Below are 23,971 nucleotides of genomic sequence, written 5' to 3'. Positions count from 1 at the left end.
ACGAGTCGCCAGTCCAGGTTCGATGCATGATACTGGATGCTTGGGGCTGGTGCACTGGGACGACCCAGAGGGAGGGTATAGGGAGGGAGGAGGGAGGAGGGTTCAGGATGGGGAACACAGGTATACCTGTGGCGGATTCATTTAGATATTTGGCAAAACTAATACAATATTGTAAAGTTTAAAAATAAAATAAAATAAAAAAAAATAAAGTAATACCAACATTATCAAAGCCAATATATTCTAAATATTTTTCACCATTACTCTGCAATGTCATATCTCTGTGCATGCAAGCTCAGTTGTGTCTGACTCGTTCAACCCCATGGACTGGAGCCCACCAGTATCCTCTGTTCATGGGATTTCCCAGGCAAGAAAAATGCAGTGGGTTGCCATTTCCTCCTCCAGGGGATCTTCTTGACCCAGGGATTGAACCCATGTCTCCTGCATTGCAGGTGGATTTTTTACCACTCATCAAACATTAAAAAAAAATTAGGCTTTGAGATATTTTATGTTATTCAACACAGATAGGGTACCTGTTATGTATGGGCTGATTTTCAGATGTCTCAGGTTGGATTTTAAATTTGTCCTTTCAATATCATATGTTGGCTAATTTTTTAGCTGGGAAAATTTAGGAATTAAAACCATTGCCAGAACTACTAAAGATCCATTCACTTAACACTGGCACCTAGATTACCCATAAAAGTTTAAAATAAAAGGCCTTACAAACAGGGAGCTGTAACCCCTCTCGATCATCGGAATCGGAATGTCTCTGTTTTCTCTCTCCACGCAGATTTACGTGTAACATACCTTCCTTAGAGGAGTGGTGTTAAATTCCGGGTCTCAGTGTAAACCTTTCTGAAATAATTATAAAGAAACAGAAAGGCTTTCTAGCCCCTGCCAAATCTACTCTGGATAAAGGATTGTCAACATTTATAGTGTCCAATAATGTTATTGAAATAGTTTCACTGCAAAAAGTTTACTTAAAACATCCTAAAACTAAATACAAAGGAAAGAGAACAGAATTGGGGCTCTTAACATAAATGTAACTTAACATTTATAGTTCTAATGTTTTCAAGAACGTGATTTTGTTTTTACCCATAACACATCCAAGTCCATACAGTAATAGTCTGACTGATGATGGCACTCCTGTGTAATTTTTAAGTCACTTGTTTCCTGTGGCTCCTACTGTTGTTCCTCTCCAGTTGCAGAATAAGTACAAAGTCACTTACTCCTTGGAAGGAAAGTTATGACCAACCTAGATGGCATATTCAAAAGCAGAGACATTACTTTGCCAACAAAGGTCCATCTAGTCAAGGCTATGGTTTTTCCTGTGGTCATGTATAGATGTGAGAGTTGGACTGTGAAGAAGGCTGAGCGCCGAAGAATTGATGCTTTTGAACTGTGGTGTTGGAGAAGACTCTTGAGAGTCCCTTGGACTGCAAGCAGATCCAAACAATCCATGCTAAAGGAGATCAGTCCTGGGTGTTCTTTGCAAGGACTGATGCTAAAGCTGAAACTCCAGTACTTTGGCCACCTCATGCGAAGAGTTGACTCATTGGAAAAGACTCTGATGCTGGGAGGGATTGGGGGCAGGAGGAGAAGGGGACGACAGAGGATGAGATGGCTGGATGGCATCACCGACTCAATGGACATGAGTTTGAATGAACTCTGGGAGTTGGTGATGGACAGGAAGGCCTGGCATGCTGCGATTCATGGGGTCATAAAGAGTCGGACACAACTGAGCGACTGAACCGAACTGGGTACAGATAGCTCAGCCTACAGTAAAGTTCTGATGTCAAACATTTAACTTATGTTTATCAACCATTTGATATTACATGTTGTCATTTAATACTATTTTTCACTGCAGATGCTCACTCTGGCATTTAGAAACCCTATTAGAATTCTCAGTTCCAAACCACTGTTTTCCAAATATACAAGATCCATATCCCCATGGAAGCTGAAGCTTGAGAGTTCAGTCACATTTGAAGAACTTGGCATACATAGAATAGGCTCTTTTTCTAAAATAATTTTTAATTTGTTCAAAAAGTTAAAACTTAAGAAACAATAGATTTAATAAATCAATGAACACTTAAACATAGTAAATTTTATCTGCATAGATAAACTACCTTTAGTTTAGATAAATTATAAGAAAGACAGGATAATAAAGATTTTCACTGCTGAGAATTTCATAATGTAAATATCAATATATACAGGCATAGGGGAAAAAATATGTACCAACTACACCATGTCAACGAATGCCTACTGGAGCTCAGAATAGAATAATTTGTCTTGTATATTCATATTTAGGGGGAAATAACTAGAACACCATAATACAAATATAAAGTATAATGAATAGCAACTATAAACAGATACAAATTTTGTGCAAAGTCTGCCATAAACTTTGAAAAAATATACAGATTTTTGTATACAGAAGCTTATTCATTCTGGTAGGTTTCAGTGAGAGAAAATGAAAAGGAAAAAAGACTAGTGCTGTGCTAAATTATTCTATCTTTCTGTTATCCTTGCGGGTTTGGGAAAATTTTGAGGATTTTAATGATAGTTCAGGTTATTAAATCAGGCAAAACTGGTATCAGTGACATCTGAATTCACAAAGCAAGAGTTTGCGGAAGAGAAGTCAATAGGTCTGACTACCTGGGCCTTTGGTGGGTGGTGATTTTCCCTCTCTAAGTAATACTCTTTAAAATAAGTTGGTTGTACTAGACATATATAATGATTCACTTAGTCCTATCTTTCTATAATTTCACCATAAATAAATAATTGAGAATATAACTGCAAAAGGTAAGAACATTTTAGTTCAGGGAAAAATCACAGCTGTTTCGCAAATCAACTCTTGAATGCAGTATGTGCATGCGTATGTATAAATATATTGTTATATAGTTTCCCATCCAATTTTGTTTCAGTGACTTAAACACATCCCAACACGGGCTACTATTATTTATAGTGTTTCTTATAGTCTTGGCCAGCCTATTGAACCGCTCTATAACGCAACTGTGTACAGACTTGGACATCACCAAGGAAATTGAGCCCATTAACATTTTTAATTCTTTACCCCTCTACCTACACATTTATCTATAACACATGTATCCTTGCTACTTTCCCCATGATCTTGGCTCATCTTCTTCAAAGCCACCTGCTATAAAACTACACTCATTCTTATCCCTTTAATAATTTCCTCTTTCTTTATTCTCTTACAAATGTCTCTTTCTTCTCAGTCCACAAACTTGGCCCAGTGTTTCTCATTAATGACATGAAATGGAACAACAATGACAATTTCTTCTCTAGATACACCTCTCTCTTTTCTGTTAAGATTAAACTTCTAGAAAGATTACCTATGCTTATTTCTACCTCCCATTTCTCCTCACTTCATTTTGATCTGGCTATCCATCTCCTGTCCAGCAGAAGTGATTACCCACGGCCATTTCTCAGTCTCCAAACCTAGTAAAATGTAAGCATCTTCTCAAAACTTGTAACCTTGGGACCATTTCTTCTTGGAAAATCTTTATCTCCTCATCCTTCAAGATAAGATCTCTTTACAAGAAATAATACATCCAGGCTACCAGTGAGTCTAAATTGGCTCCAGACTTTTTTTTCTATTTACCAAAGAGTGAAAACTGATTCCCTGGAAAATGCAGAGAGCCATCTAAATAAACCAGGTACATCACTCCTGCCATCTTTAGTCACTTCCCAAGGTGTGAGCTTTTTGGTATCTATTTCCTTCCTGTGTTGTCACCTTACACCACTCTGTTCATCTGTGACTCACCTTCCAACTCTCTCCTCCATCCCAAACTCCTTCATCTTGTCTTCTTGAGTCTCCACTATCCTTCCATGGTTGACAAAATGCTGTTCGCTTCTAACCTTTTCTCTGAAAATTCCCCTGCCTTTTGTTGTTCAGTTGCTAAGTTGTGTCCAACTCTTTGTGACCCCATGGACGGCAGCACACCAGGCTTCCCTATCCTTTACCATCTCCTAGAGTTTGCTCAAACACAAGTCCATTGAGTCAGTGATACCATACAACCATCTCATCCTCTGACGCCCTCTTCTCCTCCTGCCCTTAATCTTTCCCAACATCAGGATCTTTTCTAATAAGTCCGATCTTCGCATCAGGTTGTCAAAGTATTGGAGCTTCAGCTTCAGCATTAGTCCTTTCGATGAATATTCAGCATTGATCTCCTTTAGGATTGACTGGTTTGATCTCCTTGCAGTCCAACAGATTCTCAAAAGTCTTTTCCAGCACCACAATTCAAAAGCATTAATTCTTCAGCATTCAGCCTTCTTTATGGTCCAACTCTCACATCTGTACATGACTACTGGAAAAACCACAGCTTTGACTATATGGACCTTTGTAGGCAGAGTAATGTCTCTGCTTTTTAATATGCTGTCTATGTTGGTCATAACTTTTCTCCCAAGGAGCGAATGTTTTTTAATTTCATGGCTGCAATACTGTCTGCAGTGATTTTTGTCACTTATAAATTGGCACTTACCAAGAGCATTACTGACTGAACAACAAAGGCATTTGCCATCTGCCTTTATGGAAACTGAATCCCTTGCTGCTATAGCTGTTGACCTTCAACAATTCCTGAGGGAGTTCAGGGTGGACTGAGGCACTCTGTGCTCCAGGGAATCTGGTGGGACAGGTCTTTAGACAGTTGGATGTTTTTAGGAACAGATTTTATGATCTCAATCCTTGCCTCTCCTCCTATTTTGAGAAGCACTAAATCCTTTCATGTTGACAGCAGATCCTCATGACTAACAGAAACTTTTGTAAAATGAGTGCTTCATGGCACTGAAGTCCCTTTTCACCAAAACCTTATATATTGACTTTCCCCCACTGCCATTTTGGGACAGTCTCTCAGAGCTATCTGAGATGCTGCCTCCTGGGCTGTAGTCCTCATTTTGCCCCAGATAAAACTTAACTAGCAACTCTCAAGTTGTACATCTTTTTTTATGGTAGACATTTTGGAGCCAAAGAAAAAATCTGAACTCTTTCCACTTTTCCCCCAAGGGAATACCCCCAATTTTAGCCTTCACTGACATCTAGTTTTCCACTAAGAATTCTTCTCCTGCAGGCCTTATTTGCAACTGTTCTTTCTCACCCATATTATACAAGTCAGGGCTGGGAAGAGACACAGCTGTCTCCTTATTTCTTGTTTATACTTTCAGGTACATTTTCCCTCTGCTAAGTCACTTCAGTTGTGTCCGACTCTGTGCAACCCCATAGATGGCAGCCCACCAGGCTCCCCCATCCCTGGGATTCTCCAGGCAAGAACACTGGAGTGGGTTGCCATTTACTTCTTCAATGCAGGAAAGTGAAAAGTGAAAGTGAAGTCATTCAGTCGTCTCCGAATCTTAGCAACCCCATGGACCGCAGCCTACCAGGCTCCTCCATCCATGGGATTTTCCAGGCAAGAGTACTGGAGTGGGGTGCCGTTGCCTTCTTCAAGCACTGGAGTGGGGTGCCATTGCATTTTCCCTCTACTCTTTTATAATATCCTGTCTCCTTGGGAGCTCATGCATCCTGCTTTGTTTCCCTCTACTCTTCTTATCCTTCTCTCCATCACCTTCACTCTCTCATCATTAATACATGAACACTGGCACGGAGCCTATGGGTTCCCTCTCTGTCTACTCTATTTACATCTTATCACTGTTATCAAAAGTACTTGCCTCAGGAAACCACTGGTCCAAGGAGGATAAGAGACAGGAAGTAAACCTGGACCTGAATTACAGACTGGAGCCAAACCCAGTCAAACACTTTGAGATCTATAACTCCTAGTCCACCTGAAGATACATGATGAAGAAATAAATGTTTACTGTTGCTTTTATGGGCTTCCCTGGTAGCTTAGCTGGTAAAGAATCTGCCTGCAATGCAGGAGACCTGGATTTGATTCCTGGGTTGGGAAGATCCCCTGGAGAAGGGATAGGCTACCCACTCCAGCATTCTTGGGCTTCCCTTGTGGCTCAGCTGGTATTACATAGCATGGTTATAGCAACAACTGAATGACACATTGAGAATCTCATTGGACCCTCTTTCTCAGTTTGATTAAAAACAAAACAAACACCAAAAACAAACAAACAAAAAACAGTCAGAATTCTAGGTTTTATTCTCTAAATATTTCTACTTTTCTTTCCTCCATTTAATCACTTAACTTTATACCCACATCATCTCTTATCTGGACTACCACAATGGTCTCTTAACTATTCTTGCCTCTCCCCTTTTTAAAAATCCTTTCAAGTCCCCACAACCAACAGAGTGATATCATTATACTATAAACCTGACCACACTGCTCCTTTAATCTGTTTAGATTCTCTGAGCCTGCAGGATTAAACTCACTTTCTTCCATTTGGTAGGAGTTCCCTGTGATCTAATCTCTGCCGGCTTCTTTACCTCCTAGCTTGTCCCTCTCCCCTCTGCACTCCTGCCATGCCAAACTGCTTACAGTTTCTTGAACACACCATGATGTTTCAGGTTTTCATAACCTTCCATGAGCCTGAAATGTCTTAGTTCACTGACTTTTTCTATTCGCCAACCTTCTATTTATCTTTCAGATCTTACTATGGAAGCAGTTATTTTCTGACACATGTCACTTTGTATCTCCAGCACACAACAGAATACCTGCTACAGAGTGGGTGTTTAAAAAACATGAGTGGAACAGAAATAATTTTGAAATGTGATTTGTTAAAAAAAAAATGTAATCTCTATTTACTCATGAAATAAAGAAATGCACACACATACACCATATTCAAATGGTAAATAATCTTATCTCATGATATATTTCTTTCTAATTTGCTTTGATTCATTGAATTTTAGAGATAAACCACTAACAGTTTGCAATATAGGAGATACAGGGTTGCTCCATAATCAAGTTTCCATAGAAAAAAATCCTAGATGCTATCATTAATTTCCTTAATGATAACATCCTATATCCCATGGAAATGCAAACCAAAGCTGACACATGTAGGAAATATATACATTTCTTGTGTCTAAAGCTATAGTTATCCAATATAACACATGACAAAAGCTTAGAAATAAATACCCCAAATAACCATGCAATATTACCTCAACCAACTGATGAGGAAAGAAAGATAGTTCAAGTTCACTGCCCACTTACTCCAAGATATTATTTCCTCATCAACAATAGCAATGAAAAGTAATAAAAAGCAGTAATTCAATTAGAAGACTCAAACATGAAAAATGACCACAGTTGGTGTTCCAAAATTTAAATGCATATTTTAACTTAGATATTCAATGAAAGTATGAAACACTAAGACTCAACATAATTTAGGGAACATCATTTAATAGCCCACTACTCATATTAAAGTGACTATCCAGTCATTTTATGTTTTATCTGTTCTTTCACAAAGATCCAGCAATTTCTTTAGCTATATTCAAACATTCTAGATTTGAAGTTTACACATAATGCATTTAAAGCAGAAGGTATGATCTATCAAGTTAGCAACTTGCATATTAAGCTCTCAGCCTTTGCTATAAGATATATTACATACACATTTGCTATAAATTATGCATAATGCACGTACATCACATGCATATTTTCTCTCACACATCTCCTCACTTGGCCCACACATTCACATGTACACTTGCATGCAGAAAAAAGAATGCACAAACTATCAAGATTAGATATTCTTCTGCTCAATGAATTGCCTTACAGAAGTTATACCTGTTGTATTCCTAGTTCAGCTAGTTGATGTTACAAAAGATAAAGTAAGGATTTATAGGTATTTTGACATGTGTGTCATGCCTTCCAACTAGACTGTGTCTTACTCCTGTATTCTTCTCAGTTCTTGAGATGGTGAGGTATTAGGCATAAGCTGGTGGAAAATAAAATGGCCAATGCATGGCATCTGCCACACCATATCTGGATTTATATCTTAACCCCAAGAGTTACCAACTGGAAGAACAAGGACTTGTGTCTTGAGCTTCAGCTTCTCAACAGCAATGTGTGTACCAACTGTCCTTGGTGGTTGCAAGGCATCTCATCTGGAAATATTCCCCCTAGATTGCTAATGAATCTTGCTCACTAATTGATAAACTCAGCTCAGAAAAGGTCTGCACTAGCTGCCAAACATTATTTTTACAGACTTGCCTGTTTTACAGCTGTATAGACAGGTGTTTGAGACTATAAGAAATTAAAATAGAAATAGGAAAGCTTTTTAGTCCATTTTGCTAATTAATATGTCAGAGCTCATAAAGAAGGACTCATCGGCTTTCTTCAGCACTGCATCATCTTAAAGAGCTGGGTCAGCAAGGATCTCTGCAGACAGTCAATACATATTAAAACCGTTCTAAGCAGTAAATCAAAACAAAATAATATGAAGGCACAGTTTAAAAAAAGTAAAATTTATAAGCCCTTTCTGTCTGAATGCTGAGGAGCACTAAACTATTGGTTTCAGTGTCAGTTCAGTAAATTGGGCAAAAAAAAGGATTCCTTCTCAGACATACTGTCCGAGTCTGTGTATAGCAAAAATCAAAGCACAATTTTTTTAAAAGCTATAGCAAATTTGATGTCATTTTCTCTGGATTATAATGTTCCTTCTGAATGTTTGTCATTAAAAAAAATGGTTTTATTTTTTTAAATATACATTTTGCTGAAGTTATATCCCTTCCCGCATTGCTAGGAATTGAGTTTTGCCAGAATTAAATCAGTGAGACAGTTAAGGGAAAAGGTGAAAGACAGCTTTTTGGTTTTCTAAGACTCTCTAAAACTTACGACTTTTTTCTTAAGGGAACCAAACAAAAAGCATTTTGTTCCTAACTTCTCTGAGTAAGTCTCGCCATCCCATAAGTATGAATGCCTCTCATATGTGGAGGAGGATCTCATAAGATTATAAACAGGAGTACCAGCCTGCCATTTTACTTGCCAAGGTGTGAGATGCCATGCACTGCCAGGGGAAAGCCCCTGAGGCAGATGATTAGAGAGGTCTCAAGAATACTGGATTGATTCCAGAAGAGGTGAGGGAATACTATATTTTGGGCCAAAAATGTTAGAAAGATTTATCTTACCTAAGACTTTGATTTGATCTGAGCTCTGAGGGATCAACCATTTAAAGAATAAGCCAAGGAAAGGGTGCCAAAAATACTGTCACAAACTTGGGAGGTACCCAAGCCAGGCCAACAGATGGAACTTGGCACGAAACGGCTCTCTACCCACTAAGTAGCTGACTCAGAAATTTTAACTCAGATGAATTTATTAAAATGTTGAATATCATCCCAAATAAGAGGATAGATGATAGATTTAGGTCAGCACATACAATTTAATTTAACTTCCTGATGGTCTTGGACAGTATGAAAGCTGTCCACATTTTTATAATTAAAAAGAGACAGGGAGAGATATTCTTTCTTCTTAGTAAAAGAGACACTACTTTGTCACCCGAAAATTCTGGAGGAAGGATTAGGGGAAGGGAAAGATGAAAGGAAAAGAAGCTGACATTGGCAAGATAAGTGTAAATGATTAGGCAACATTGTACATTACAATCCAAACTGGCAACTTGCTTAGTAGTATAGACTGTAGCAGATGGAGAATACAGCTCTGTATTAGGGGAATGTTAAAAATGACAGAAAGAAGTTGCCAGAATCAAAAGGACCCTTAATTCTCTTTCACTGTTGTTAAACTGCAGCTACCACCAGGGCCTCATGGAAAATGTTCTACCCAAGTGCAGCCAATGAAGAGAGCTGCCCTTTACGGGAGGGATGAATTCTTGAGGATTACTATAATTTAAGACTTTAGTAGCATCTTTTTCTTTAAGGCTGCTTTTTGTTCTCTCAGTACTGTCTCAAATGTTTTATAGAGTGCTCTCATTTAATGGAACTCTATAGCACACGATTTTAGGTGATTGGTTAGCTCTCTTTGTTGTGTTTAATTGTATGCCACTTTGGATTCAAAATTATCAAGTTTCTGGTTGTTTTCAGCATTTTCCCTGGTTCCACAGAGAGCCAATGAAAGAATTGATGATGTTGTGATAGGATAAAAAAGTACTTAAACTATAAGAATAGTGAATATTGTAATAATAGCTCATCAGTAATGAAAATCTTCTTTAAAACAGTGCTTCATGGGATATGAAGATCATTAGTAATATTTCTATTACCAGCTAAAATAAAGCTGCCATGTGAAGCTCATAATTAATCTGACTGAGAGTTTTAAAATTATGCCATTTTTGCCATTTTCTTTCAATTTGGAAGATTATTTCATGTTTAGAGTACTTCTTTACTAATATCTTTATTTCATACTACATGGAGAAGGCAGTGGCACCCCACTCCAGTACTCTTGCCTGGAGAATCCCATGGACGGAGGAGCCTGGTAGGCTGCAGTCCATGGGGTCGCTAGGAGTCAGAGACGACTGAGCGACTTCACTTTCACTTTTCACTTTCATGCATTGGAGAAGGAAATGGCAACCCACTCCAGTGTTCTTGCCTGGAGAATCCCAGGGGCGGGGGAGCCTGGTGGGCTGCCGTCTCTGGGGTTGCACAGAGTCGGACACAACTGAAGTGACTTAGCAGTAGCAGCAGCAGCAGCATACTACATAAAAATATACCATTAAATTTACCTAAAATACTACAGCAATATACTTAGATAATGTTCGCATTTAAAAATAGTGACAATATTTTTTAGTTACTAGCTAACAGTAATTTGTTTGGAAACAAAGTTAAGATTAGAATAACATTTGATTCCCTGGAAAAAGGCAGAACATTTATTAATCAGTTGTTTTCAAAAATCAAGTTGATAAACATTCTTTAAAAAATGCTTCCTCTACTTACACTGAAGTGCATCTCAGTTCACAGAAGAGTTTATATCTTCAAGTATTAATATGTGTAAGAGAACTAAGGACAAGTAGTTGTTGTCTAGTTGCTAAGTTGTATCTGACTCTCTGCGACCCCATGGACTGTTGCCTGCCAGGCTCCTCTGTCCATGGGAATTCCCAGGCAAGAATACTGGAGTGGGTTGCCATTTCCTTCTTCAGGGAATCTTCCCAACCCAGGGATCGAGCCTGCATCTCCTGCATTGGCAGACGGATTCTTTATCACTGAGCCACCAGGGAAGCCCAAGGACAAGTAATAACAGGCATTTAAGATGAACAAAATGTAGACTATTTTGGGAGTTCCTTGGTCATGGGAACTTCCTTCTCAGACTCCTAAAAATATTTCCCGTGGTAGAGTTTAATGGATGAAGATGATGGGAACAAGCAGCATGTGCCAATTTATCACTCCTACAGAAATCTTTTCTTTCACAGTGATCTAACCTCTTAGGCTCTTTATTAGAAGGGGCAGAAAAGAAAACATCTAACAGTTGCAAACCAGCCCTTTCCTGCTGTTATCACTAGCGAATTTAGAGAAAGAAGAAAAGGGGAAAAAAATCATAATCTTGCCCTGGAACATGATGGAAGTAATGAGACGTCAAGGCCACTTACTGCTGAGAACATAATTGGCCCATAAACACAGGAGATACTCGGTGATGGGAACAGCTTCTTTGTTTCAAAAATGAAGGGATGCCGACACATCATAACCCTCCTGTTGTTTAGAGTGGTATTTCTAAGAGTAAAATGGATACTATCCCCACAAATAATGCACCCTGTACTTACTAGCTTAAAGTGTTTTCAAATAATGTGAATAAATGATGCTGAAGGAAGAGCAAAGGAATAGAAGGTAGGTCACTTGGCAATGAAGGGAAAGCTTGGATTTTAGACCTGACGGTATCGCACACAAAATACAGAAAGAGCCTGAAGACCCTCAGAGATCCTTATGGACTTGCTAGGGCACCCGCAAGGAGCTCATACATAAATCATCTCAGGCCCAATCCCATTTGATGACAGGTAGAAAGATGATTCCTTTTTGAGAAGGAAGAAATGGCCACGTTTTCCTTATTTTGGAACATTTTTGTCCTGCTACTTTAATCACTGCAGAAAAAAAATTCAAACTTTCTTGGGTTTTCTTTGTAATTTTTTGTGACTGCAAGTGTTCAGCTGGTGTACAGGTTAAAGATTTTTGGTTTTATAATTATTTTTTGGAAATCTTTCTTCCTTCTTAAACATTTGAGTCAGCATACATTATGCTACTATTGAGACGGCCAAGCAATAATTCATCTTTGTGGAAGTCAGAGACATCTCATGTATTAATGAGCAAGCCTTTCAGTGACAAGTGGATGGAAACAAGTTCCAACTACTACTCAAACACAGCCAGAGATTTCCAGGAAGGAGAATATAAAGTCAGTGACAAGGAATTTCTTACCCGATTTGTGTCCAGCCAATGAATGGACTTTGCTTTCATCTGGCACTGCAAAGAAATAAAAGAGACGAGGATCAGATCAGCTTGTAAATCAGCCAGTTTTTGAACAATAAATTAATATAGATTCGTAGTAAGTGAAATCTTTTACTGGCAAAGATTTGAGAAAAAAGTTTCCCCAGCCTGCCTGGGGCATCTCATTTCTATTGGTAGGTATTTTAAAGACAGTTATGAAGAAATATATGTTCATTAAATCTTCTTTGAATAGAATTTCATTCTTTTGAATTGTTTTAATATTTTCACTTATTTTAACTGGACTGTTGTTTCTGTAGCCACAAAAACAGAACTTAAACTCAAGGATCTGGGGCTGTAGAATATATAATAAGACTCTTTGTGCATAACAACAATATATATGCTCAGTCCCCAAGGATCGAATTTCTGTATCTGGTCAAAACGGACCAAAAGGGAGCAAATTTACAATTCCTTCTGAAAAATGTATTTAAAAATAAATATAACAGGAAACAATGGCATTCAAAAGATAAGATCTTCATCAGGCAACAGAGGACAGTGACTCTGTAGAGATGGAAAAGAAGTAGGGTGATTCCTACAGTTGCTGCAGTTTACTGTCTGGAGAAAGTCTTCAGATTGTGGTGTAAGAAGGGGAACACAGGCAGAGCCCAGGAATATGCCAGTCTGAGGATGCGAAGCTGGAAATCCAGGAAAAACCAGGGCAGACAGAGCTTAGATCAGAGAATGAGAGAGAAGAGAGGTATACAGAATTCTTTCTGAGATCTGCAGAGGATCCCTGCAGGTATTTAATTAATTGCTAATGATCACATGATGTGAGGAAACTACCCAACACCTGGGCGAAAACTACCCCAAAAAGGAAAGAACATGGTGCCTGCAGTTCTCACAAGGCTGGGAATTACCCGGAGTGAAAAACTTCATAATTTAGGGGCATCCATTGGAATAGGAGGAAGGATATTGCTTCAGCAGTGAGTAAAAATGTAAGCAAACATAGCTCTCATGAAATGGATATGATTTTGAAAGACACAAATTACCAAAACTTATATAGGAAGAGATAACCTAGTAGCTCCATAGCTTGTTGGTTTGTTTGTTTGTTTAATGGATTTGTAGTTCAAACTTTCTGAGAAGGAAACCTCTAGACCCAGATGACTGCCTTGATGAATTCAACCAAAAATTTAGGAAGAAATACTACCAATTCTCCAGAAATTCTTTCAGAAAATTCAGAGGAGGGAACATTTCCTAACTCATTGTGAGGCTGGCATTACCCTGATATAATATCAAGCAAAGGAAGTCTATGAAAGCTACTAACCAGTATCTCTCATGAACGTAGAATCAAAGTGTTCTTAATCCTTAGGCAACTCTGCATGGATTATCACCTCAATATTCAACAACAGCCATTCAATATTCACCACGTGTCATAGTCTACGTTAGTCTGTGAAACTCTGGTGGCTCAAGGGTAGACACAAAGCAAGGGGGAGTTTGCTAACAGAAAGATCTCCTTCATTTCCCCAAACGTTCGATTGGTCTCAGAGTAATAGGCCTCTCCTTCCTCTACCTATAACATTCAGTCTATTTCACTGATCCGGTCACTATACAAAAATTTTCATAAATCTTCCCACACCCACCTAGCCCTCTTTTCCTAAGCATTTCTTTATTTTCTAGATAGAAACATTACATGTTTGTGATTACCCTGGTATTAATATTAGCTTGCTTAAAAATCATGTTAGACTTTGTGCTTCCAGGAGGAGATGCCAGTCGCTATGTATCAGGCTCCAGTTGTGGGCCAAATTCTGTCTTACCCAGTTCTGAAAAAACTTGCAGTGGAATCTATTGTATAAATGGAAAAAATAGTGGAAAACAAGGATGATGATTAAAAAAAATACTACTAGTAGCTAATACTTAGCACTTAGGATATACAAGTTCTACCCTCTACCTTTTATATCTATTAATTCATTTAATGCTCACAGTAACCTGTGACGATGGTTGTTATTATCTTTACAGATAAGGAAACTGAGGCACACCTCATAAGTGGAGGAGCCAAGGCTTAAACAAAGCACTTTTAATCACTCTACTCTACTTGTGATGAATCATAGAAGAGTTATAATATTTCTCAAATTATTGACAATATGAATCCAATGTAAGAAAAGCCCTGACAAACACTCTTATGTTAGAATACTATTACCTTTTAAATTAGAATACATCTTATGAATAGAAACTTTCTATCATGATCAATATTAACAGTGTTAGCTATAATTTTGTTTAACATGTTCAGAATTCTACAGTTTTAATGGATTCAAGCTAAAATAATTCATTTCCATTACACAGATGAGAAATCAGCTGAGATAAAAATCTTGACTTATTATTTTAATATATTTATTAACTTTATTAATAAATGTAAAAACCAGAGCTTCATAGGTAAATTTATTTTACCTATCTGTGCCTCAATCGCATCATCTATAAAATGAGGATGATACTGCTTTCCAGGTATGCTTAGAGTGAACATTATATATTATAAGTTTATGTGAAATATGTAGACGATCACATGTGCTTAGTCGCTCACTCTCAGTCATGTCTGACTCTTTGTGACCCCATGGACTGTAGGTTGCCATACTCTTCTGTCCATGGGGATTCTTCAGGCAAGAATACTGGAGAGGGTTGCCATGCCCTCTTCTAGGGGATCTTCCCAACTCAGGGATCGAATCCAGGTCTCCCACACTGCAGGCAGATTCTTTACTATCTGAGCCATGAGGGCAGCCCATAGTAACTGCTTAATTAATATTAGTTATTAAATCATCAGTAATGATAAACTAAATAGAAAAATTTACATAATTTTACATAATAACATGATAGCTTATAATGGGATAAATGTGACTTAAATTCCAGACTTACCAGGAAAGTTAGTAAGTTCCATTAAACTTCAGTTTCTCAGTGTGAAAAATAATATAAAACACTATACAAAGAATTGTGAAAACTGAGTGAAAAACATTTACAAAATCACTTAGCACAGTTTCAGGTATGTATTTCTCAATAAATGAAAACTTTTGATAAATGGAAACTAAGAGAGTGGGAAAGGTGGTGAATTTGATGATGCTGATGGTGTTTATGACTTAACCTGCCAAGGATTATAAACAAAAAGACTTCACAGGATATTTTCAGTTGCATCTCATGGATAATCCAACACTTACAACAGGTTTCACCTTTCAGTTTACCTGGCTCGGAGTTTATTTTGTAGTCGAAAAAGGCAATATATATACGGTCTCATTTTATGCAGCTATTCTTTTTTTTTTTAATATAAATTTATTTTAATTGGAGGCTAATTACAATATTGTATTGGTTTTGCCATACATCAACATGAATCCACCACAGGTATACACGTGTTCCCCATCCTGAACCCCCCTACCACCTCCCTCCCCATACCGTCCCTCTGGGTCATCCCAGTGCATCAGCCCCGAGCATCCTGCATCAGGAACTGACACAAGGGTAGGATCTTATTTTTTGTTTTTATCTTTTTTTAACAGCCATAAGTTATACCATTAAATCTAAGCCAACATAAGTACTGCAAGTTCCCCAGCCATGTTAGGCTGAGCATGATAACTTTTTGGCTGAATACTATCTACTATTTTTAGTAGGAATACTTATTATTTTAATTGACAATTTGAAATTCTTTAGAACACTAACAAACTATTTCAAAAAACAGGGTAGAGCATCCAAATGGGTGACAGGCATAAAAATTAGGGGTCTTTCTCCAAATATTCACTGACACAGATGTCTATCTTTAGGACAGAAGATAGATGAATGAACAGAATAGAAAATGGAGGGAACTGTAATGACTTAATTAATAGAATACATTTTATTTAAAAGGTTAAATTGGGAACAATCATCTTTTATGCACATGCTTAGTGCTGGGAAGTGATTTAAATAACAGTAGCAAATGAGAAAATGAGGTAAAATTACATACACCACCAAGCTTTTTCTTTTTTTTAATGACAAGTGTTATAATTAATACTCAACTTCCTTTATCACTCACACCACCTTAAAACTACTAAAAAGTTCTCTATTAGAGCTGAAGCTTAAGTCTAGTCATTTCTTGCATATTATTTGGAGAGCATAGCAATGGCAACAAAATTAGACAGGTATGTCATTTTAAACAAAGAGCTTATTTACAAGAGGCTGAAAATGAGTGAGCCTGGTGGTGGAAAAGTCTTCAATTCCAAAATGGCAAGTAAGGTACCAAAAGTATCAAGGAAGAGGGTGATGATGGAACAGATGCCAAAATTTCTTGTTCTTGTTCTAATAATAGATTGCTTTCTCTTCCTCCCTTTCTTTCTCTTTCCCTACCTCTCCTTTTCCCTTCTCCTCACTCTGCCTCCCTTCCTCCCTCTCCTCTTCCTGTCTTCCTTCCTTGAAGTTTCTAGAGCATATCACGCTCCCTCTCTTATCCTTCACTTTTACCCAAGGACTGGTACTATTTTCTCTTGATTACTCTAAACGGTACTATAGTGGTTGAAGAAGTACCAGTGAAATGCTGAGTCCTTCTGAAGATGAAATTTATAGATATTTTTATTATAACTGCTATTATATATTTAGAGGGCACTGTGGACTTGGTGTCTCTTGAGATTTCTCTAGATAATGGGATTTCTATATTAAGCTCCTGCTTCCTGGCATTCGACTCAGGATCAATGGACACCATTTGATTTAATTGTTATGAGGGTTTTCATAATGCAGGCACTCTTTGGTTTGGATGCTTGTTAATTTCCTGGCATGTCCTCTGGTTCAGGAAGACTTGCTGAGGAAACAGGTTGCTGAGCAACCTGACAGCCTATGTCTCCAGTTCCTTTGGTTGTAGACCTTTGAAGCCAATCAAAGGTCTACCAGCTACCCATCACTAATGGAACCTTTTTTAAAAATCTGGATAAACGCACAGTGTCTTTTGGTTAATTTCAACTAGGTTCACTGTTAGAGTTGAGAGAAGCCATAAAGAAAGAAAATATGGGAAGAAAATCTGAAAAAAATGGTGCTTTGAGAACTTAGTGGCAAACATTAAAGTCCATGTAAGACATACATTGGCTTCCCAGTAGGACATATTTATATTAATATAGTGATCACTTAAAGTGTTTTATTCTTTTGTCAAGCCTTCTTATACACTTCAAATGCATAGTCACTGGGGGAAAATAATCTTGCTTATTGATAGTATTTGATATGCATTTTATAACATAAGTGACTATTAGGGACTTCACTTGCTTAATAAAAATTTGCAGAACAGTGGCAGATTTGGTGAGCTAATGGACCCCATATGCTCTTCTTATGCTGACAGAAGATGGTATATTGCTAACATGCACAAATCTTTTCAGATAAAAATTGCCATCAGCTACAGTTATTCTTTTTGAGAATGCCAACACTATGTCATAAATGGGGAATATGCAAATGTGTTCAGATTCCCACTACTTCATATCAAGATACTTTGATACAAAGCAGAGTTCTATAACATGATACAATGCTTGTCTTTCACACAGACAGCTCTATTTCATTTAACTTTGGATTTCCCTGTCTTTGACATAATAGAGACTGCTGTTTTGAAGATGATGTTTGGCACAATAAAAATCCATCTTCTAAAGAGGCCATAAATATGTCTTTTTGGATAGTTTACTAGGAAACTAAATATCAAATAATTACTTAATAGCTAATAAACTTGTTTCTAAAAGTTATTCCTTCAGAATTAAAAAAAAAATGATGTAGTTGCTAATATTAAGAATCAATTTTCTTCTCCTTCAGCAGATCAATTTCTGTGCCACTGATTGCCTTCCAGAATTTCTAAGGAACACAAACCTGTTTCAAGTTGTAAATTAAGTTCCCTCTTTCACAACCATGAAGTATTGCTGCATTAATTTATACTGTTTTCTTATGTCGATGACTATTTGGCATACTGCTTCTCCTTAGGGAGACTTTCTTGGGTTTTCAGCACTATAAATTCTTATGTGTTGAAAAATTCTTCCAACTCTTGAAAAACAAGTGAAATAAAAAAACAAAGTAAGGCATCTGCTGAAAAATGGGCAAGGTGATCAGTAGGAGATAATGACACAAATATTCTCACCATCTCTCTTAGTTAGCTGCCTGCAAAGCACCCTGTTCATCCTTAGATGTGTTGCTACTCTGACAATAAGCTAATCAGAACACAACAACTGAAGTTTTCTTCTAATGTTATAGAGCAACTTCCAGAATATTGGAGTGGGTTTCCATTCCCTTCCTGAGGGGATCTTCTCAACACAAGAATCAAACTGCTGTCTCTAGCTACCAGGGAAGCCCATAATTATATGTGTGTCCAGGGACTAATTACTTAGTCTTTTTCAATCTTCTGAACTTATCTGTAAAATGCAGATAATGTTCCCTACCAGAGAATATGAGACAACTTAGAGAATACAAAAACTTATCACGGACACCAGTAGAAGCGAGTACTCAAAGATGGATAATGCCTGTCTTTCACACCCTACCACTTCTGCTGGGTGCTCTGCACTCTATCATATCACAAGTATGTTTTTGAACAGGCTGTGTAACTTCATGCATCTGTACAATGTATACACAGCATGCAATTTCTTCTGACTCATAATAAAAATGCTTCCATTATCCTGCTAGGAAAACATGCTTTAAGATTCCATTCAAATGTCATCTTTTCCACATCATCTTCTCACATCTCCAGTTTGAACTTAGGGACTAAATTTGTAAATATCTCAATTATTTGTGTATGATTCTTTTCACATTAAACTGTGAACACCTTAAGGAAAAGGTGTGTCTTGGTTTTACCTGTGTAGGCATGGAATCATGCCCAATCTATAGTAGGTACTCTTAATGTTTGCTGAGTGAACAAATGCATCATTTGTAAGAATAAAGGAAAGGAAGCAGCAATTTGGATATATCCTTTCAGCAAAAGCTTCTAGACCAATGAATGTGAAATATGTTTATCAAGATATACACATAGTTATATAAATGTTGTGACAAAAATGTATAGATACTTAGTAAAATTCTTATGGTGCCATTTGTAGACATGTTCTTAGCAAGGAAAGGTCAGAAGAAGGTGACTGGAGTTAGATTCTGGGATAGATCTAAATAAAGACCACAACATAGTAGAAATGTTTAGAATAAATATAAACTTACTTAAATTTTGAGTAGTGAAGTGTAGAAAAAATATAATTGGTAGTCTAATCACAACTCATTTTGTATTTTTAATAAATGTGTTATTAGTGCTTTTATATTTAGTTTTGGGCTTGCTGGCACTAATTTCACCATTGTTATTCATGTGGTAATGACACTTGAAAGAGAAGTTCATTGTGTTTACAGAAAATTTCACATTACATTAACAAAAACACTGAGTACTTAGCATAGAGGGTACTCCTTTCAGTACACAAATATGAATTTCCAAAGCTGTAAATAGAATAAATAGATGTCTTTTTGCTACATCAAAATTTCAGACAAAAACAAAAAGAAAACATAATTTTAAAAATTGCTTTTATGAAATACTGAATCATTAAAGTCTTTATATGTTTAAGATACAAAGAACAACAATAAAGCAAACATGGTCTATTAATCAGTGAGTTTGAGAAAAGAATATTATTTTACTTTGAAGGTTTGTGGCTGCTCCACTCCAATCTCACTCCTTTCCCTCACTCAGATGTAACCACAATCCTGAATTTTGCCCTTTATACTTTTCTTACTTTAAGAAAATTATCAAAAATTCATCCCCAAATAACATAATTTAAATTTGTATCCTTCATTAAATGATACTGCATTCTGTTACACACTTTTCTGTGTATACTATGTGATCATACAATTTTTCTTTTTTAGTTTGTTAATATGTGGCTTACACTGTTTGATTTCAAATGTTTAAACCAAACTTACATTCCTAGATAAACTCTACTTGATCATAATCTTCTTTTACACATTGTTGAGTTCAACTTGCTAAATTTTTTAAAATAATTTTATAGCAGTTTATGAAGAACATCAATATAAAGTTTTCTTTCTTCTGTGTCCCTGTCTGGCTTTGGTATCATAGTTGGGAAAGCATTCCTTTCTTTTTATTTATCTGGAAATGTCTCTATAGAATTCCCATTATTTCTTCCTACAAAATGCTTAGCAGAATTCACCAAAAAAGCCATATGGAGAGAGAGTTTTCTTTGTGGGAAAGTATTTCACTATAATTCTTTGAAAATCTGTTTACCCATTTGTCTCCTATATAAAGATATCATGGAATCAGTGCTGAATATAAGGAATTAAAAACAATTATTTTTTTGAAATACAGGACCATGAACAGAATGCTGCTAAGCTGGTGGACTAAAAGGAAACCATATCTAGGCCCAGGCTATTCCCCTGTCCTGATAGCACACGCACTACCTTCATGAGTAACTGTCACAGAACCACCTTCCAAGAGTCCTCATAACCAAACTTTCACTAAATTCAACTGCCTATTGGATGCTTGGGGCTGGTGCACTGGGACGACCCAGAGGGATGGTATGGGGAAGGAGGAGGGAGGAGGGTTCAGGATGGGGAACACATGTATGCCTGTGGTGGATTCATTTCGATATATGGCAGAACCAATACAATATTGTAAAGTTTAAAACTAAAATAAAATTAAAAAAAAAATTCAACTGCCTAGAAAATAAGTCTCCTTAGTCTTTAAATTCAAGTTTGAACTCTTTTTTTTACCCTTCTCCTTGTATTTTCCTCTATTCACTTTTTATTCACATTCTCTAGAATGATTCTTGTTTCTGCCCATTGTCTTTATCCTTAGCTGAAAATGCCTTAAACCTCTCATTTGTAAATACTATATTTCTCCTGGGTCCAGCTCCCCACCATATTCATTTCTTTGTAGGATATACTATTTCTGTCCTCCCTAAAACACTTTAGGTTTGCCTCCAAGCAAATGTACCACTTTCTACATGGTGTTATGTTGATTTGTGGGCAACTTCAATGAAGGCAAAGATATTATTTTATTCATCTTTACAAATTACAAAGGTCCTCAAGTTAGTTGTATGAAGTCTCTCTCTCTCTCATTTGTTAATCTATGACAGGAAAAAGATGGCTGTGTGGGATCCCTCCCAGGAAACTTCCTTTCCTGTGAATTCTCAGGATCTACCCTAGGTGACTGCAGCCATGAAATTAAAAGACGCTTACTCCTTGGAAGAAAAGTTATGACCAACCTAAATAGCATATTCAAAAGCAGAGACATTACTTTGCCAACAAAGGTCCGTCTAGTCAAGGCTATGGTTTTTCCTGTGGTCATGTATGGATGTGAGAGTTGGACTGTGAAGAAGGCTGAGCACTGAAGAATTGATGCTTTTGAACTGTGGTGTTGGAGAAGACTCTTGAGAGTCCCTTGGACTGCAAGGAGATCCAACCAGTCCATTCTGAAGGAGATCAGCCCTGGGATTTCTTTGGAAGGAATGATGCTAAAGCTGAAACTCCAGTACTTTGGCCACCTCATGTGAAGAGCTGACTCATTGGAAAAGACTCTGATGCTGGGAGGGATTGGGGGCAGGAGGAGAAGGGGATGACAGAGGATGAGATGGCTGGATGGCATCATGGACTCGATGGATGTGAGTCTGAGTGAACTCCGGGAGTTGGTGATGGACAGGGAGGCCTGGCGTGCTGCAATTTATGGGGTCGCAAGGAGTCAGACACGACTGAGTGACTGAACTGAACTGACCCTAGGGTTGGACTATTTCCACTACTCAGACTATGGAAACTCTCAGGTTTCCTAGAACCTTGATAAGTTTTTCTGTTTTCAGCAAGAAATCAATATTGATTAAACCATAGGGAAAAAAAGGGCAGAGACTACCGTTTAAGTCACACAATAAATGGTCAGTATTCACTATTAACCAGTGGAAAAACACACCTCTCATTCCACTGTTTATAATGTATATTTCCATAGAGTGATTCTGTCTTTACCAGGGATAAGGAGGAAAGAAACGAAAACTTACTACCTACTTATATGTGTCAGAAATCATGCCAAGCATTTCAATACATGTTATCCTATTTAATCATCATAAAAGCCATGTAAACACTATTACCTTCGCTTTACAGAGGAGGAATCTGAGGCTCAGAGGTGTTGTGTCATAAAGTGAGCAAGTGGGATGGCCAGGATCTGAAGGTTCCTGACTTCAAAGCACACATTCCTTCTACTATGTGAGTCTGCGAGGTAGGATTTTGCTAATAGTTTTACCACCAAGAACTACACATTTCACTAGCCACCACTATCACCTAAAGTAGAATTTCATAGCAAACCTGGAGAAAGAGCACATGGTGTCTCTTAAAAATGGTTGTGGATGCTCTCAAAAGAAAGAAATAGAGCTGTCGTAAGTTGTTTCAAGTCTTGTACACCTGGAAATTGTTACCAAGGAGAGGCATAGACTATTGTTCAGATAATGTCAGCAGTAGAAAAGAGAGGAATGAAGAAAAGTCAGAGTGACATCACAGAGAATTTATTGCTTGAACACAGGAATGAAGCAAAAGAGGGAACCACCAATGAATCAAGTGTGTGGTCTTGCAACTGAAAGCCAGCATTACTAGAAGACAGCGAGGGAAAAATGGTGTAGGATCAGGTCAATAGTATGGATAAAGGAGAAGCAGCATGGTGCTGGGGACTCACATCTCTTTTTCACCTCCCCCTGCCAACTTTTTGATGCAACCTGACAGTGTTAGATTTTGGCAGCCAAACAGCACAATTGTTAGTTCATCACATGTACAGTTAACAAAAATCCTGAAGTCCTTTTTACATTAACTGTTGTTGAGTATCTTTGTCCAACAAATATTTATAGAGAGTCAGTGGTATGCCAGCCATCATGCTGGGCATGTGGATTGTGGAAGTGAACAAGGTAGTCGTGAGCCCTGCACCAGCAGGGTTTCTACCATACAACTAACCACAGATAATGCATGCAGTATTTTGCAAATCTTCCTCATCAAAGCTACCGTCAGCTCTCACCTTGACAGATGTAATAACCCTTGACTCAACTCTGGGATTCTGTACTCAGTCTCTATTGTCTATATTCCACATAGAAACTATTATAATCCTTATAAGACAAAGACAAAATAAAAAGCTTATCATGACAGTCTCTTGACTAAAAGCCTCCCAATCTGATCACGTTTAGAAAAAAATCTGAAAACTTGCTAGACTCTCCAAGACCTGGTCTGCAGGAGTCTTTCCAACCTTGTTCTGCATGGCCCTCTCCTCGCTCAGTGTATTTCACTCATCCTGGCCTCACTGCAGTTTCACAAATATGCCAAGCGTGGGCCTCATTAGGGGGCGTTCCCCACGTAGTTCAATGCCTTCCTTCACTCACATCTCTACAGACAAAGGATCATCACAGAGCTGTTCCCTGGCTACTAAGGCAGGAGGCCCCTAACTGTTACAAACCCCAACTCTGTTACTGTTTCTTCACCTTGGTTCATTTTGCTAAAAGCACTCATCACTCACATCTTCCCTAATTAGAACAAAAGTTCCGTGTGAATGTGGGCTTTGCTTTGTTCACTGATTTGTCTTTAAGGTCTGGAACAGTGCCTGGTACATGTGAAAGTGAAAGTTGCTCAGTCGTGTCTGACTCTCTGTGAACCCATGGACTATACAGTCCATGGAATTCTCCAGGCCAGAATACTGGAGTGGGTTGCCTTTCCCTTCTCCAACCCAGAGATCTTTTCAACCCAGGGATTGAA

The 23,971-nt window shown here is 37.7% G+C and overlaps 1 protein-coding gene across 14 annotated transcripts in view; it reads right to left on the bottom strand.

The window, feature by feature from the left end:
- Positions 1–23,971, bottom strand: part of PARD3B (par-3 family cell polarity regulator beta) — a 1,164,360-nt gene that overhangs the window by 404,389 nt on the left and 736,000 nt on the right. For all 14 annotated transcript variants that reach the window (XM_055573198.1, XM_055573199.1, XM_055573203.1 and 11 more), the window contains one exon: positions 12,254–12,298. In XM_055573198.1, coding sequence (XP_055429173.1) covers positions 12,254–12,298 — 45 coding nt within the window. The remainder of the gene's footprint in view (positions 1–12,253; positions 12,299–23,971) is intronic.

This window comes from Bubalus kerabau, chromosome 3 (genome assembly GCF_029407905.1).
Source record: "Bubalus kerabau isolate K-KA32 ecotype Philippines breed swamp buffalo chromosome 3, PCC_UOA_SB_1v2, whole genome shotgun sequence".
NCBI classification, from domain to species: domain Eukaryota; kingdom Metazoa; phylum Chordata; class Mammalia; order Artiodactyla; family Bovidae; genus Bubalus; species Bubalus kerabau.
The sequence above is the reverse complement of the archived record's forward strand: the minus strand, read 5'-3'. Positions and strand labels throughout refer to the sequence as shown.